Source organism: Oncorhynchus clarkii, chromosome 8 (assembly GCF_045791955.1).
Source record: "Oncorhynchus clarkii lewisi isolate Uvic-CL-2024 chromosome 8, UVic_Ocla_1.0, whole genome shotgun sequence".
Classification (NCBI taxonomy): domain Eukaryota; kingdom Metazoa; phylum Chordata; class Actinopteri; order Salmoniformes; family Salmonidae; genus Oncorhynchus; species Oncorhynchus clarkii.
Genome location: NC_092154.1, coordinates 20055953 through 20072444, shown reverse-complemented (window position 1 = coordinate 20072444; position 16492 = coordinate 20055953). Strand labels below are relative to the sequence as shown.

The following is a 16492-nucleotide window of genomic DNA, read 5'->3' as shown; positions in this document are numbered from 1 at the left end:
AAATCCAATCGAGATGGTGTCACAGGACCTGAAGCGGGCAATTCATGCCAGACACCCCTCAAACCTCACTCAATTGGCTTGAGTTCTGTAAGTAGGAGTGGGCAAAAATCCCTCAAAATAGATGTCAGAGACTGATTACTGGCTATAGGAGACGTTTACTCCAAGTTATCACTGCTAATGGAGGTCAAGCTATTGACTGAAGGGGTTCACTGAAGGGGTTCACATATTTTTGCACACATCAAATTTGAGTTAAATAAACCACTTTTGTTAAATAAACAATGAAAATATATAATTTACTTGGAATGTCTTTATTATGAATTGGGGTTTAGGTAAGGATTTTATATGTTCATTTTAATATTTTATAGCAAAACTAATGACCAGCACTGTAGGATTCACATACTTTCAAGCAGCACTGTACTATAAACCTGATCGAGTGACTTGGCAATGAAAAGAATAGGGGGGAAATGGTTGCCTAGCAACTAGTGTACCAAGCACTCTACTCCACTTCCTTGCCTTGCGTTGCGCTTCACTGCCTTCCACCATCTCTGGTATACTCATTGTTCCAACTACTCCTGGCTTATTATGGGAGTCCTTCAGAGCCCAATCAGCTCAGAAAATTCCTCTGTCACGCATTGTTCCACTCATCACATTACAAGTCATTAAAGGGCTCTCATGGGCTAACTCAAATGTGTGAATAATTATTATTAATCATTAAGAAGAAACTCTGAAGTATCCTCTCAGGGGGGGAAACGATCTAATAAGTGTCTGATTCAGTAGAATAGTGGGAGAATGTATCTAGTCTTATTATTTATGGTGTGAAGTTTGAATATTTATTTCTCAGTTGACCATTGTGTGCGTGTGCGTGCGTGCGTGTGTGTGTGTGTGTGTGTGTGTGTGTGTGTGTGTGTGTGAGAGAGAGAGTGAGTGAGTGAGAGAGAATATCCTGCTCTTCCTCCTGGGAGATGTAACAGCGGATGTTCTGTCCAAGGTACTCTCAGCCCCTCCATGAGGAGATTGCCCTTCACAAACATCTGAAGCACAAGAACATTGTGCAGTACTTGGGCTCCATCAGCGAGAATGGTTTTATCAAAATCTTCATGGAGCAGGTTCCCGGAGGTAAGAGGGCTATCCGTGCAGCATTAGAAAGGTAAAATGATCTAGTCAATGCCCAACCATTTCTTATAAGCCAATGTTACATCTTTACTCAGTGAAAGACAAGAACAACATTTCCTCCACTACACCTAGAAACAAATAAAAACACATATCTTGTCTGATTTATGTAATAGGTATCCTGGCTTACTGATTGAATACACTACCGTCCTGCTGATAGTAAACCAGAATGTATTGATATGTATTTGACTTTGTCCTGTGGTTTGCCTCCAGGAAGCCTGTCTGCTCTGCTGAGGTCTAAATGGGGCCCTCTGAAGAACAACGAACCCACCATCGGCTTCTACACCAGACAGATCCTGGAGGGACTCAAATACCTCCATGACAACCAGATTGCTCACAGAGACATCAAGGTGAAGCCTGGTCTATTTCCAAGCCTTTGGCCAATGTGCAGTATGCGCCTAGACAGTAGGGAGGCCACATTCATGTCGGTGGTACAGAAATGATTTGATTTGTAAGTGGCGCCTGGCTCTAGTATGATGACTTCCCCTTATCATCCTACCGGAACATAACTCAATCTCAGTCATAAATAATAAAACACACTGACCACACCACAATCCCATAATATAAACATTAATTTAGGTAGCATACTCTTTCTCACATACCCAGGACAAGATAGGCCTCTAAATTCTGCCTCATTTAACAATAGTGTCTCATCAAATGACCGTAACAGCCATTTACGTCAAGTGGTGAATATAGCCCACTGTAACAACTGTTGCTGATTGCCTTCTAGGAAATACCTTAGATTACTAGGCTGTTATCATAGTCACTGGGTTAAGTCTAATGAATGGAGATGACTTGGAATGGAGCTATTTTATAATCCTCTTGGTTGTCTTTATATCCACAGGGTGATAATGTGCTTATAAACACATATAGCGGAGTTCTGAAGATATCTGACTTTGGTACCTCTAAAAGGCTGGCTGGGATCAACCCATGGACTGAGACTTTCACTGGTATGTACTGGTCTGCCTGACTGGGTTTATAACAACTGGTATGTACTGGTCTGCATGACTGGGTTTATAACAACTGGTGTGTACTGGTCTGCCTGACTGGGTTAATAACAACTGGTATGTACTGGTCTACCTGACTGGGTTTATAACAACTGGTGTGTACTGGTCTTCCTGACTGGGTTAATAACAACTGGTATGTACTGGTCTGTCTGACTGAGTTTATAACAATTGGTATGTACTGATCTACCTGACTGGGTTAATAACAACTGGTATCTACTGGTCTACCTGACTGGGTTAATAACAACTGGTATGTACTGGTCTGTTTGACTGGGTTTATAACAGCTGGTGTGTACTGGTCTGTTTGACTGGGTTTATAACAGCTGGTGTGTACTGGTCTGTCTAACCACTGAGCTTCCTCTCCCTACATTGTCAAAAAATGCCTTGATGGAACAGGTTGTTTGGAAATGGGCTGAACCCTCAACCAAAACAGTGATCCCACTTACTATTTACAATTATAGTTCTGCTATTTAATCTCTAAGAAACTATTTGTGTTGTGTGTTTGAGGATTTATCTTGTTTTAGCTCATCATCCTGTAAATTACGTATCTCAGAATAGCCTGCCGTTGATATTCAGAGTGGTCAGGTCAAGATGCCAGGGTTATGCCATCGCTGACATTGTGGCAGCCAATGATAGCACAGCTTGACCCATTTGTTAAGACCATCTGATTGGAGCATAGAGATGCACCTTCGCATCTTGAAACCATCCAGTGCAGTCAGTTTGTCCTGTTTAAGTTGTGCGTCAATGTGTCTCTCCCAGTTTCACCATAGCACTTAGCTTACCTTTTTAAAAGCTCTTTTGAAGCGCCACTTACAGTAGGCTATAATTAGACTTAAATAGACTCACTTCATCTAGAGTTACAATATGTAATTCTTCTTTGTTGATTAGGCTATACTACTGAAACAGGCTAGCATTTAGCAGAATTTCACTTGCACATAATTAAACTTAGCCCTAGAGCTAGGGTTTCAAAATCCAGGAACTTTAATTAAACCAGGATTCCTGGAAAACCAGGGAATTTATAGAATTTTCAGGAATTTTGCAGCCCTACCTAGAGTTCAACCTCATTAAAGTCACCTTAACCCTATACATTTTTACCTCCATCCCGCCAGTATCCCTGCACATTGTAAATATGGTATTGGAACTGACCCTACATATAGTATGCTTACTTTCTTACTTATTGTGTTCCTATTTCTTCTTATCTCTCGTGTGTTTTATTATTGTATTGTCATTGATTATTGCATTAAATCTTGAACTTGAAAACCTGATTTTCTTGTATCAGCACTGATATGCACATTTTTACAAATGCAACTTGTAACTAGTAGCTGATATTTGTATAATTTCCTGTCTGTTTGGTGTGTTGTTGTTTTGCAGGGACACTACAGTACATGGCCCCTGAGATCATAGATAAAGGCCCTCGAGGCTACGGCAAGCCTGCGGACATCTGGTCTCTTGGCTGCACCATCATTGAGATGGCCACTGGGAAACCACCCTTCTACGAGCTGGGCGAACCACAGGCCGCCATGTTCAAGGTCAGAGTTCAGAGGTCAACGAAAATTCAGTTCATTGACCTTAGTTCACTTTCCATTGGTGAATTGTGTTTTTGTCTGGCTGGCTTAAAATGTAGTAGTATCTCCATCAAAATGATGGCTTTGAATGATGAGTTCACCCTCATTCTGTTGTTAATTGTGATGTATGGTTCTTCTGACTTATTTCTCTCCGTAGTGATGTCAGATACAGAAATAGATAAAATCACATTGTATTGTTTGCGTACACATATTTGCAGATGTTATCGCAGGTGCAGTGAAATGCTTATGTTTAACAGTACATTAATACCTAGCAATACAAAACAATACACACAATTTTAACCATCTTCCCTGTCCCTGCTGATATATATATAGGGTGATGAGCACCCCATAACGTTTTGCATTGTTGCCAAAAAGTTCCATTTTGGTTTCATCTGACCAGAGCACCTTCTTCCACATGTTTGGTGTGTCTCCCAGGTGGCTTGTGGCAAACTTTAAACAACACTTTTTATGGATATCTTTAAGAAATGGCTTTCTTCTTGCCATTCTTCCATAAAGGCCAGATTTGTGCAATATACGACTGATTGTTGTCCTATGGACAGAGTCTCCCACCTCAGCTGTAGATCTCTGCAGTTCATCCAGAGTGATCATGGGCCTCTTGGCTGCATCTCTGATCAGTCTTCTCCTTGTATGAACTGAAAGTTTAGAGGGACGGCCAGGTCTTGGTAGATTTGCAGTGGTCTGATACTCCTTCCATTTCAATATTATCGCTTGCACAGTGCTCCTTGGGATGTTTAAAGCTTGGGAAATCTTTTTGTATCCAAATCCGGCTTTAAACTTCTTCACAACAGTATCTCGGACCTGCCTGGTGTGTTCCTTGTTCTTCATGATGCTCTCTGCGCTTTTGACGGACCTCTGAGACTATCACAGTGCAGGTGCATTTATACGGAGACTTGATTACACACAGGTGGCTTGTATTTATCATCATTAGTCATTTAGGTCAACATTGGATAATTCAGAGATCCTCACTGAACTTCTGGAGAGAGTTTGCTGCACTGAAAGTAAAGGGGCTGCATAATTTTGCACGCCCAATTTTTCAGTTTTTGATTTGTTAAAAAAGTTTGAAATATCCAATAAATGTTGTTCCACTTCATGATTGTGTCCCACTTGTTGTTGATTCTTCACAAAAAAATACAGTTTTATATCTTTATGTTTGAAGCCTGAAATGTGGCAAAAGGTCGCAAAGTTCAAGGGGACCGGATACTTTCGCAAGGCACTGTACATACATACATTCCAACATCATGGGCATTAATATGAATTTGCCCCCCCCCCTTTGCTGCTGTAACAGCCTCCACTTTTCTGGGAAGGCTTTCCACTAGAATTTGGAACATTGCTTCCATTCAGCCACGAACATTATTGAGGTCGGGCACTGATGTTTGGCAATTAGGCCTGGCTCGCAGTCAGCATTCCAATTCATCCTAAAGGTGTTCGATGGGGTTTCTTCCACACTGATCTCGACAACCATTTCTGTATGGACCTTGCTTTGTGGCGTTGTCATGCTGAAACAGGAAAGGGCCTTCCCCAGACTGTTGCCACAAAGTTGGAAGCACAGAATCATCATGTCATTGTATGCTGTAGGGTTAAGATTTCCCTTCACTGGAACTAAGAGGCCTAGCCCAAACCATGAAACAGTCCCAGACCATTATTCCTCCTCCACCAAACTTTACAATTGGCACTATGCATTGGAGCAGGTAGCGATCTCCTGGCATCCGTCAAATCCAGATTCACCCTTTGGGAATGCCAGGTGATGAAGCATGATTCATTGTGCTTTTCTTTCATAAACAAGAACATTTCTAAGTGACCCCAAACTTTAACGGTAGTGTACATAGGGCAGCAGTCTCTAAGATGCAGGGTACAGTACCAGGTGGTAGCTGGCTAGTAACACTGACTAAGGTTCAGGGCAGGGTACAGTCTGATAAACAATGTTTTTCAGTCTCTCCATCACAGTTTTGAGATGGTTGCGGGGTGAACGGGCCGTGGCTCGGGTGACTGAGGTCATTGATGATCTTCTTGGCCTTCCTGTGACTCCAGTTGCTGTAGATGTCCTGGGGGGGAGGCAGTGTGCCCCCGGTGAGCCAGCCCGACACAATGCTCTCAAAGGTGCATCTGTAGAAGTTTGTGAGTGTCTTAGGGACCAAGCCAAATTTCTTCAGCCTCCTTCGATTGAAGAGGCGCTGTTGCGCTTCCTTCACAACACTCTGTGTGAAGGGACCATTTCAGATCGTCAGTGATGTGCATGCCGAGGAACTTGGTGGCCCTGTGGATGGGGGTGTGCTCTCTCTGCTGTCTCCTGAAGTCCACGATCAGCTCCTTCATTTTGTTGATGTTGAGGGAGAGGTTATTTTCCTGGCACCACTCTGCAAGGGCTCTCACCTCCTCCCTGTAGGCTGTCTTGTTGTTGTTGGTAATCAGGCCTACCACTGTTGTGTCGTCAGCCATCTTGATGATTGAGTTTGAGAATGCACGCGGTTCTGGGTGAATAGGGAGTACACGAGGGGGCTGCGCATGCACCCCCATGTTGAGGATCAGAGTGGCGAAGGTGTTGTTGCCTACCTTCACCACCTGTGGTTGGCCCGTCAGGAAGTCCAGGATCCAGTTGCACAGGGCGTGGTTTAGACCCAGGGCCCCAAGCTTAATGATTGGCTTGGATAGGACTATGGTGTTGAAGGCTAAGCTGTAGTCGATTATCAGCATTCTTACCTAGGTATTCCTCTTGTCCAGGTGGGATAGGGCAGTGTGATGGTGATTGCGTCGTCCTTGGATCTGTTGGGGCGGTATGCAAAGTGTAGTGGGCCTAAGGTGTTGGATGAATTGGAGGTGACATGATCCTTAACTAACCTCTCAAAACACTTCATGATGACAGAAGTGAGTGCTACGGGGCGATAGTCATTTAGTTCAGTTACCTTCACTTTCTTGGGTACAGGAACAATGGTGGACATCTTGAAGCAAGTGGGGACAACAGACTGGGATAGGGAGAGATTGAATATCTCCTTAGACATTCCAGCCAGCTGGTCTGCACCAGCTCTGAGGACACGGCTTGGAATGCCATCTGGGCCGGCAGCCTTGCGAGGGTTAACACACTTAAATGTCTTACTCACATCGGCCACAGAGAACGAGAGCTCACAGTCCTTGTGAACGGCAGTGGCCCATGTCTCCAGCTCAGTGTTTTCCTCGAAGCAGGCGAAGAAGGTGTTCGCGACTTGGCTGGCTTTCCCTTTATAATCCTTGATTGTCTGGAATCCCTGCCACATACATCTTGTGTCTGAGCCATTGAATTGCGACTCCATGTACTGTCATTTTGCCTCATTGATTGCCTTATGGAGGTCAGAGCTGGTCTGTTTGTACTCGTCCATGTTTCCGGTCACCTTGCCGTGGTTAAATGCAGTGGTTCCCAATTTCATGCTGCCATCTATCTACGGTTTTTGGTTTGGATAATTTCTAATCGTCACAGTGGTAACAACATCCTTTATGCACTTCCTGATGAACTCAGTCACCTAGTCAGTGTATACGTCAATACTATTATCGGAGGGGACCCGGAACATTTCCCATTCCGTGGGATCAAAACAATCTTGAAGCATAGATTCCGATTGGTCAGACCAACATTGAACAGTCTTTACCACGGGTACTTCCTGTTTAAGGGAGGGGAGGGCCTTTTAGCCATCCCGGAAGGGAGTGTAGCAATGATCCAGAGTGTTTGATGCGCAAGTAGCACAGAAGTGTTGATCAAATCTCAGTAGCCTTTTCCTCAGATTTCCTTTATTAAAGTCTCCAGCTACAATAAATGCAGCCTCAGGATATGCGGTTTCCAGTTTGCACAAAGTCCAGTGTAGTTCATTGAGAGCCGTCGCAATGTCGGTTTAGGGGGGAATATACACAGCAGTGATCATGACAGATGGCTGTCCTTACACGCCTCCAGGCACATTCCTCCATGGTTGAATCACCAGGACAGTACTATCCCAAACATAGCATGCTGTCAGCACTGTGTTTGTAATGGAAAAAAGCTAAACTTTTTGTGGTTATTAGCTAAAAAAAAATAAGTGTGATTGGATTACATACTTATCCAACTGTGAGATTAGACCTAGTACCTGGAGATAGACTGTGTAATACAGTCTATCCTTTGTGTTGTTTTAAGTCTCTGTTCCACTGATGAGCCCTCCTCAAGCTTTTTCCACTTGTATAAATCTGAAGTGGAAATTTCAAGTGTTTCCCTCATCAGCAATATTACATAGACCGGACATATGTAGTCCATTAAACACTAGAGCTAGTGATTCAACTGGGTGGTCTGCGGAGTGTGATGGAGATCATGTTGAATGCAGGACAGAATGACAGACATGTCCATGAATTACAGTAGTAAATTGCTGTGGATTTTGCAGTGCTTTTAAACCACTGTTTTGTAGCAGGTTGTATAGATCGCTAATGCAACACATGTAGCCATCTTTTAGAAGACTTTCAGCAGCTATTCTGTCTGTCTCATCCTGAGTGACTTAAAGTGCAGATTCATCATTGGTCAATGCTTTTACTATGCAATGGCTTGTTGTGCAGATGAGAACGCATTTGGCAACAATCCTCACATAAAATTTCCTGCACCACTTTGGAAGGTCTCGACTGGGAAGGGCATTACATTCCTAATCTCAAGCCTACATTCCGGAAGCAATGTTTGGAATTTGTAGTGCCTATCATCAGACGAGCTTCTTGCCTGGAGTTGCTGCATTTTGTCCTTCACTGTCAACTTGACCTCCTGTACTATGATGGCATGAGCTCACCTGCATAGTGTTACTGTGCCACAGAGCTATGGGTTACAAGAGATCAGTTTACCCACTAACTAATGTCACCTCAATCAAGCCAACTCTCCTCTGACTGACTGCCATCTCTGAGGTCCCCTTCATATTGTCCTGTATGCTCTTAGCATATGGAGCATATTGTCCTGTATGCTCTTAGCTTTAGCATGACTTGGTAGGTGATTTGGCTAGGTCACTTGACTTGTTGTTTTGACTTGACTGCAGGTTAGGCCCTTAGCTCTAACATGGCTGGGTTTCATCTTGGCTGCAGCTGCAGGTTAGGCCCTTAGCTCTAACATGGCTGGGTTTCATCTTGGCTGCAGCTGCAGGTTAGGCCCTTAGCTCTAACATGGCTGGGTTTCATCTTGGCTGCAGCTGCAGGTTAGGCCCTTAGCTCTAACATGGCTGGGTTTCATCTTGGCTGCAGCTGCAGGTTAGGCCCTTAGCTCTAACATGGCTGGGTTTCATCTTGGCTGCAGCTGCAGGTTAGACCCTTAGCTCTAATATGGCTGGGTTTCATCTTGGCTGCCGCTGCAGGTTAGGCCCTTAGCTCTAACATGGCTGGGTTTCATCTTGGCTGCCGCTGCAGGTTAGGCCCTTAGCTCTAACATGGCTGGGTTTCATCTTGGCTGCAGCTGCAGGTTAGACCCTTAGCTCTAACATGGCTGGGTTTCATCTTGGCTGCCGCTGCAGGTTAGGCCCTTAGCTCTAACATGGCTGGGTTTCATCTTGGCTGCAGCTGCAGGTTACGCCCTTAGCTCTAACATGGCTGGGTTTCATCTTGGCTGCAGCTGCAGGTTAGACCCTTAGCTCTAACATGGCTGGGTTTCATCTTGGCTGCCGCTGCAGGTTAGGCCCTTAGCTCTAACATGGCTGGGTTTCATCTTGGCTGCCGCTGCAGGTTAGACCCTTAGCTCTAACATGGCTGGGTTTCATCTTGGCTGCCGCTGCAGGTTAGGCCCTTAGCTCTAACATGGCTGGGTTTCATCTTGGCTGCCGCTGCAGGTTAGACCCTTAGCTCTAACATGGCTGGGTTTCATCTTGGCTGCCGCTGCAGGTTAGGCCCTTAGCTCTAACATGGCTGGGTTTCATCTTGGCTGCAGCTGCAGGTTAGGCCCTTGGATCTAGCATTATTGTGCTGTTTTATTTTGGCTACAGGTTGGCATGTTCAAGATCCATCCTGAGATCCCAGATTCCATGTCAATGGAGGCCAAGGCCTTTATCCTACGCTGCTTTGAACCCGACCCCGACCAGAGGGCCACCGCCCTGCACCTGCTCACTGATGAGTTCCTCACCGTCACCAGCCGCAAGAAGAGGGGCAAGAGTGGCTTTACAGGTAGCTAGGACAATGCGTCACCGGTTAATCAATGAAGTAGTTCGTAGAATATAGACATATCTGAGTAGAAAGACAATTGCTATTAGATACTTTATGTTTTAGATACTTTTTTTGTTGTTTCTGCACAATTCATATCATGTAATAAAAAAATTGCTGTTTGTCTCCTCAGCTCTGACACCAGGAGGTTCAGGTGAGTTAATTTGAGCGCCTTTCTGAGCTGCTTCCTCTTTAGAGCACACTGAGTCTGCGCCTAACGACATTAGGCTAAACCAATTGTCATGTTGACTACCCTACTTTGAGATGATTCATTCATAATGTAAAAGAACCAAAAAGCTCTGGTTTTCTTTGTGTAACAGTGGTGTAACTGTGCCCGCCTGCCTATACCTTTCTGTGCCCTCAAGAGTACCTGCGCAGCATCTCTCTGCCAGTGCCTGTGGTGGTGGAAGACACCAGCAGCAGCAGCGAGTACGGCTCCGTTTCCCCTGAGAACGACCTCAACACCAACCCCTTCAGCTTCAAGCCCAGCACCAAGTGTTACAGTGATCGGGACGTCAAAGCTACCCGCTCCCTGTTCCTCAGGTAACACAACATACAGTCAGCACCATATGTATTTGTGAAGCTAGCATTTTCACTCCAGAATTGTGTGTTTGAGATCAGAAAAGCACACTAACACTGCACCTCTGCCATCTCAATTCATCTGACAAAAAGCAATGCCAAAAAAACTCAATCTGGAGGAAAGAGATCAACGCTGACTCTCTGTACATTATCTGGAAATAATGGACAATGTAGGTATCTTGTACATCTACGGAGTACATTAGTTCCAGATAATGTACAGAATCATTTATCCCATTTATACCACGATGCCAAAGAATGTCATGTAATATTTGGAACTTTGGTGTTTTCCTGTATAATTGTTTTTTTTTTTAAACCTGAGGTCTCTTTAATCTAACCTGTGTTCCCCACCAGTATCCCAGTGGAGAACTTTGAGGACCACAGTGCTCCTCCATCTCCTGATGAGAAGGACTCTGGCTTCTTCATGCTGAGGAAGGACAGCGAGAGGAGGGCCACTCTGCACTGCATCCTCACTGAGGACAGAGACAAGGTGGTGTCCAACCTTGTGGAGGCTCTCAAACAGGTCAGTAAGCATCTAGTCTAGTAGTGGACAGGGTGAGGGGTAACCTGGGCCCAGTTCTGTTTTATTCCCTGGTATGTCACGCAGCATGACAATGACCATAGTAGTTGGCAAGACAGCACAAACAGATCTGGGACCAGGCTAGATGAGGGGCTTTCTCAGGGTAAAACAAAACCCTTATATGTACTCCTTTCTTCACCCTCCTCTCATCACCCCTCTCTCCATCCGTCTCTCCCCTGTCTGTGCAGGGTTCTGAGACATCGGACACTAAGTTGAGACATCAGCATATCTCCACTCTGGTGGTCAGTCTGGGGGATTTTGTGCGCATGGCGGACAGGAAGATCATAGCCAACACCCTCTCCCAGCTCAAACTAGAGCTAGACTTTGACAGCACGGCCATTAGCCAACTACAAGTGGTGCTATTTGGGTTCCAGGATGCAGTAAGTGCCCTTTCTTCACCTATTAGTAGGTATCTCTATAAGCATTACATGGCCTATGATAATTAAAATATCCCATTGTCTATTTGTCCACTGTGAATGGGTTGGAATTGAAATTGTCCTTGTATAGACCAAAGGCTCTGGAGACATTGAAGTATGATTCAAGGAGGTTTCGTAAACTGTTCACAGCTGAATTATGTCACCATGCTGTTGTTTAAACAAACAGTTCAGACAATTGACTGTGAAACACTTTTGACCTTTAAGAAAGGGTAATAGAAGGGAAATGTGTCAGCTTAAAGCACATCATTTAAAGAGGCTGATTCTGTCCTCTGCCTCTCAAATACAATTATGCAAATGAAATGACACTAGCCTGTAGCTGCCTGTGTGAGGCAGAGGTTGAAGCTGCCTCAGTCAATACTGAGCTCTGATTCCCCCTAGTGGATACATATGAAACCAGCTCTGGTCTATAGGGTACATTGTCTGCGAAAGATTACTATCAATTCACGATACAAACTTGTTTTTCACACTTGGATTTTCCAGAATGCATGGCTTTTTATAAATGTCTGTCGCTCTTTTTTCTGGGAAATGCTGTTTCCATAGACTCATTATATAGGGGGATATCTTAGATATCTGCAACCACCACACGCAATGTAAACAGACACCCGCTGGAGTCAAGCCTGTTTTCCTTTCCACGAATGCGTGGATACTGGTAGATGTGGATGCATACATATCCGTAGTAAATGTGTAGCTGTTTATTAATGGATGGATTGTCTGTCTGTCTTTCTGTCTGTCTTTCTTTCTTTCTTTGTGATTGATTGACCAATGCGTCGCCAGGTAAACAAAGTACTACGAAACCACAACATCAAGCCCCACTGGATGTTCGCCCTGGACAATATCATCCGTAAAGCGGTGCAGACTGCCATCACCATCCTGGTGCCAGGTAATAGCTGTGCCTCCAGCCGCAGAGTTTTAAATTACATTTTAACCAGGACACACACTGGTTGCCAGCTAAACATAAGAGTATGACTTTGAACAGTGCCCCAATCTAATCATAACATATATGTGTAACCTTGGATACAGAAATGCACTAGATACTATGTAAATATGGCATTTAACAAGAATATGTGTCTACCAGTTAGATGTCATTATAACAATTGCATTTAAAGATTATTTTAATCATAGAGGGATCTTTATTGAGGCTTGTGATGTTGCTGTCTTAATCTTTCATGTTACCTCTTTCAAGGTGCAGTTTAGCTGTTGGATATGAACTAGTTTTCATGATATTGCTAGTATTGCTGTAAAGGTGTAAAGATATATCACGTGTCCTTGCCCAGAGCTAAGGCCCCACTTCAGCCTGGCCTCGGAGGATGACCCGGCCGACCAGGATAACGTTGACGATGACGTGGAGCCTGAGGATAACTCCGCCCATCAGTGCAGAGCCCCTCCCAACACTGCCCATGACAACACGGTTGCCACCTCCGGCGTGAGCACGCTCAGTTCCACCGTTTCAAACAGATCCCATAATGCCCAGTGCTCCGTCACCATGGAACTAGGCAGGATGAAGCTGGAAACCAACAGGTGGGTCATCGTGCTGTCATAACAATGATAATGACTGTCAGACACAAAACCAGAGATTTATTCCAACAAGTCATGAACAATCTTTGCTACTAACTCCACATCTGTGACCAATCAGTAGTAGATATTGCCTGTAGCTTCACATTATTTCCTCCCCAATGTAAATTATGTTATGTAGAAGGGCCCTAACACAGGGGCCTAAACACAAATATGTTTATTTTCATCATGGCGCCTGCAGTAGCCGTGTTTAGTAGTACTGTGTTTCCTCATTGAATGACCCTGTCTCCCCCTCCCCTCCTCTCTCCCTGCTGTGTCGCCCCAGGCTGATGGAGCAGTTGCTGGCGAGGGAGAGAGAGTACCAGGCTGTTCTTCAGCATGTCCTGGATGAGAGGGAACAGGAGATCAAACTACTGAGGATCCGCTCAGAACCCATCGGTGAGCACATCCCAACATACACTAGTACACACCTTTATCTGAGAGCACAAGAGCATTAAAAAGGACTGCTTTTTAAATGCCTAATGGAATTATTTGTACAACACAAACATCAGGAAACATACAATATATATGATTTGATATGTCTACTATGATTAGTTATAGTTGTACTTATGTGTGTGACAGATATGCCTACATCATCTGTGAGCCAGAAGAGCCGGTCCACTGTGAGCCATGGTGACCCAGAGCTGATCAAGTGGCTGAGACTCCATGGGGCTGACGATGACTCCATGGACAGGGTAGGTCCTGAGGAAGCCCCGCCCCCGGCCACGTCTGTTTTAAATGGGTACATTATGTGAACAAACTCCCGTCCATGTAATCCTATACTAAAGTAAACAGTGTGCATTGTTGTAAAGCTGTTAAAACTAATGGCCTGGGTGTACCTGGAGGCTATTCATTGATTGTTAGTACTCTTTATGCATACTGTATGTGTAAAACCTTTATAACAGATACACAGTTGAGCACCATCTATTGGCCGAGCTTAATCTCTTTAAGGTACCAATGATTTTACCCATGATCCATCTTCCATTTTGTAGATTTTGACCGAGGATTACACTTTAGATGACCTTCTCCAGTATGTGATGAGAGACGACCTGAAGAGTTTGGGATTAAGGTATACAACATACAATACAGTATTCTCTCCTACACTGTCAAATATCCAGCCATGTTAAATACCTGATTGAAACACTGTAATATCTCAAGTCCGTCTTCATCTTTCTCTTGTTTTCCTCCTCAGAGGTGGGATGCTGTGTAAGTTATGGAAGGCCATTACAGACTACAGACAGAAACCAGTGTGAGGAGTCCTCGTGTGGAGTTAGCTACCTCCACAGTACAGGATCTTCACCACAAGCACAACAACAACAACTCAGTATTCTCCTCAACACTCACCACTGCACTTTAATCTCAGTATTTATCAGACCAAGACTCAGTCCTGATAAGGGACAGTTCCAGTGTAGTTTATCATTTATTGAGTATTGACACATGAGTTGTTTTTTGGAAATTCCTATTTTCAAATGGAGTTAAGTGCCACCGGTTATATAATGTTCAACAGTTATGACACCTGCGCCAAGATTTACAGGGCAAATCATGAAACATATCTGAGAATTTAACCTTTAAATGTTATTTGGTTGTAGAATTTTCTCCTTACTATCATGTGTTTACTGTCATGAGATTGACCATTTTCTAAAACAAGCCTGAGAGACAAAATACAACGTAAACTGATGTGTTTGAGCTGCTGTACATTATCTTGATAAACAGCATTGTTATTGCTAGTGGCTTCTTATCACTATTTGATTTAAATGTGTTTTATGGATATGCCCTGCTCTCATTGTCATCACTGCATGCCTGCCCTTTTGTACTTGTTTAACTGGTGTTGAAGGCTTTTAAACATCATAGCTCTTGACTTTTGTTCAAGTCATTTTTTTTACGTAATTTACAATGTTAGGTATATTTTGTTATTTTTGGGGGTAAATTATGCAAATATATAGCACATTTTATTGACAGTAAATGACTATTTTCAGTGACACAATTTACAAATGGCTAGATGTCCTATCAAATATATAACGCAAATTTGTGTTTGGAGGTTCACAGCAAAGCTGGTGCTGTTATAAGCCTTCTCACTTAAACCCTCATATCCGCCGCCCCGTTTGACCTAGAGACTTTAAACTTTGTAATTAGCTGTCTTTCCTCATGCTGAACAAATTTGCCTCAAGGACCCATAATATGCGTCAGGATAGATTTTTTTTCCAACCTTGAAACTTATTCACATGAACCATAGGACCGCATTTTTGTTGAAATGTGTCCGTTTTGTTTCATATTCATGATAGATTGATGACATTATTTGTGCAAAAACATATTATTGTGTAAACAAAAATGTGTCTTGAAAACTTAACTGTGAAATAAAGGGTAAACTGAAATAATGCTTAGGGACTATTATGGCCCTTACATTTCTACAACTGAACACAAATAATGTGTCCTGGTTTTAAAATGTTAACAGGTCTAGTAGTCTAATATTAAATAGACGTTCAGTTCTTCTTAATCCTGCAGATATCTCTCTATCATAGGGAGATGTATAAAACCAAAACTGACTGAATGTGAAACATCATCAATGCTAAGGGATTGGTAAAAAGATGGCTGAGTTATTGATAAATCAGGAAATCGGAATGACATGTCCATTTAAACAACTGTAGATCCACTCCACAGTGGCCTATCAACGTGAAACGTGTCATCACTATCATGGACATCCCTAACATGAACCACACTGAATTTGGTGTTGATATTTCAATAAACAAGGAAACTATTAACAACTCATTTTTTGCATATGTAATGCTAATGCTCAAAATCATCTTCCCCTTATGAACCATATGTCAGATTAACTCCAGATGTTGTATTTAGACTCATGGTTGCACATAAAGGTTCCTACATGACAGAGTGCTTGCTTTGTTACCCAACCGATCGTGTCCTTTTGGTCATCCCGTGAACCCTATCTATCCATTGCTGCTTGCAGCCACATTTGATAGATTTTATTGATACTGGCAATGGAACAAAATTATGTCGGAGGACCCAATTAATATTTTACTCTGTAAAATGTATGGAGTTTTATTTAGCCTGCTTTCATTTGTAGCCTATATATTATCTTTAAAAATGCAAATGCTTTAAATCAAATGTATATGTTTGAATGAAAATCATAACTGAAAACCCATGTTCATATTGTTATACCACCAACCTGTTCCTTTTTTATTTAAAATATTTCTGTCAGAAATACATGTTTTGTTCAAAGGTTTCCGTTTTGTTTCATATTCATGATAGATTTATTACTTTACTTGTGCAATAACATATTGTTGTGTAACACAAAAATGGGTCTTAATGTAAATGTGAAATAAAGTGTCAGCTGAAATAATGAACTGAACACAAATAATGTGCTATGATTTCAAAATATTCACAGGTCTAATAGCCAAATAATAGTGAGTAAATATAATTTTTATT

At 43.0% G+C, this 16492-nt stretch overlaps 1 protein-coding gene across 2 annotated transcripts in view; it reads left to right on the top strand.

Annotated features, from left to right (window-relative positions):
- Positions 1-16415, top strand: part of LOC139415082 (mitogen-activated protein kinase kinase kinase 5-like) — a 59824-nt gene extending 43409 nt beyond the window's left edge. Inside the window, exons 16-30 of one of the 2 annotated variants that reach the window (XR_011634930.1) lie at positions 989-1116; positions 1384-1520; positions 2015-2120; positions 3546-3703; positions 9694-9871; positions 10041-10061; positions 10273-10450; positions 10838-11006; positions 11252-11443; positions 12275-12380; positions 12775-13018; positions 13338-13450; positions 13634-13793; positions 14044-14120; positions 14244-16403. Coding sequence is in view for 1 of the 2 variants with exons in the window: in XM_071162862.1 (XP_071018963.1) it covers positions 989-1116; positions 1384-1520; positions 2015-2120; positions 3546-3703; positions 9694-9871; positions 10041-10061; positions 10273-10450; positions 10838-11006; positions 11252-11443; positions 12275-12380; positions 12775-13018; positions 13338-13450; positions 13634-13746; positions 14044-14120; positions 14244-14304 (1981 nt within the window). In the remaining variant the exon portion in view is untranslated. Of the gene's footprint in view, positions 1-988; positions 1117-1383; positions 1521-2014; positions 2121-3545; positions 3704-9693; positions 9872-10040; positions 10062-10272; positions 10451-10837; positions 11007-11251; positions 11444-12274; positions 12381-12774; positions 13019-13337; positions 13451-13633; positions 13794-14043; positions 14121-14243 lie in introns of both variants that reach the window. The other variant, XM_071162862.1, reaches the window with a different exon arrangement.
- The last annotated feature ends 77 nt before the right edge of the window (positions 16416-16492 follow it).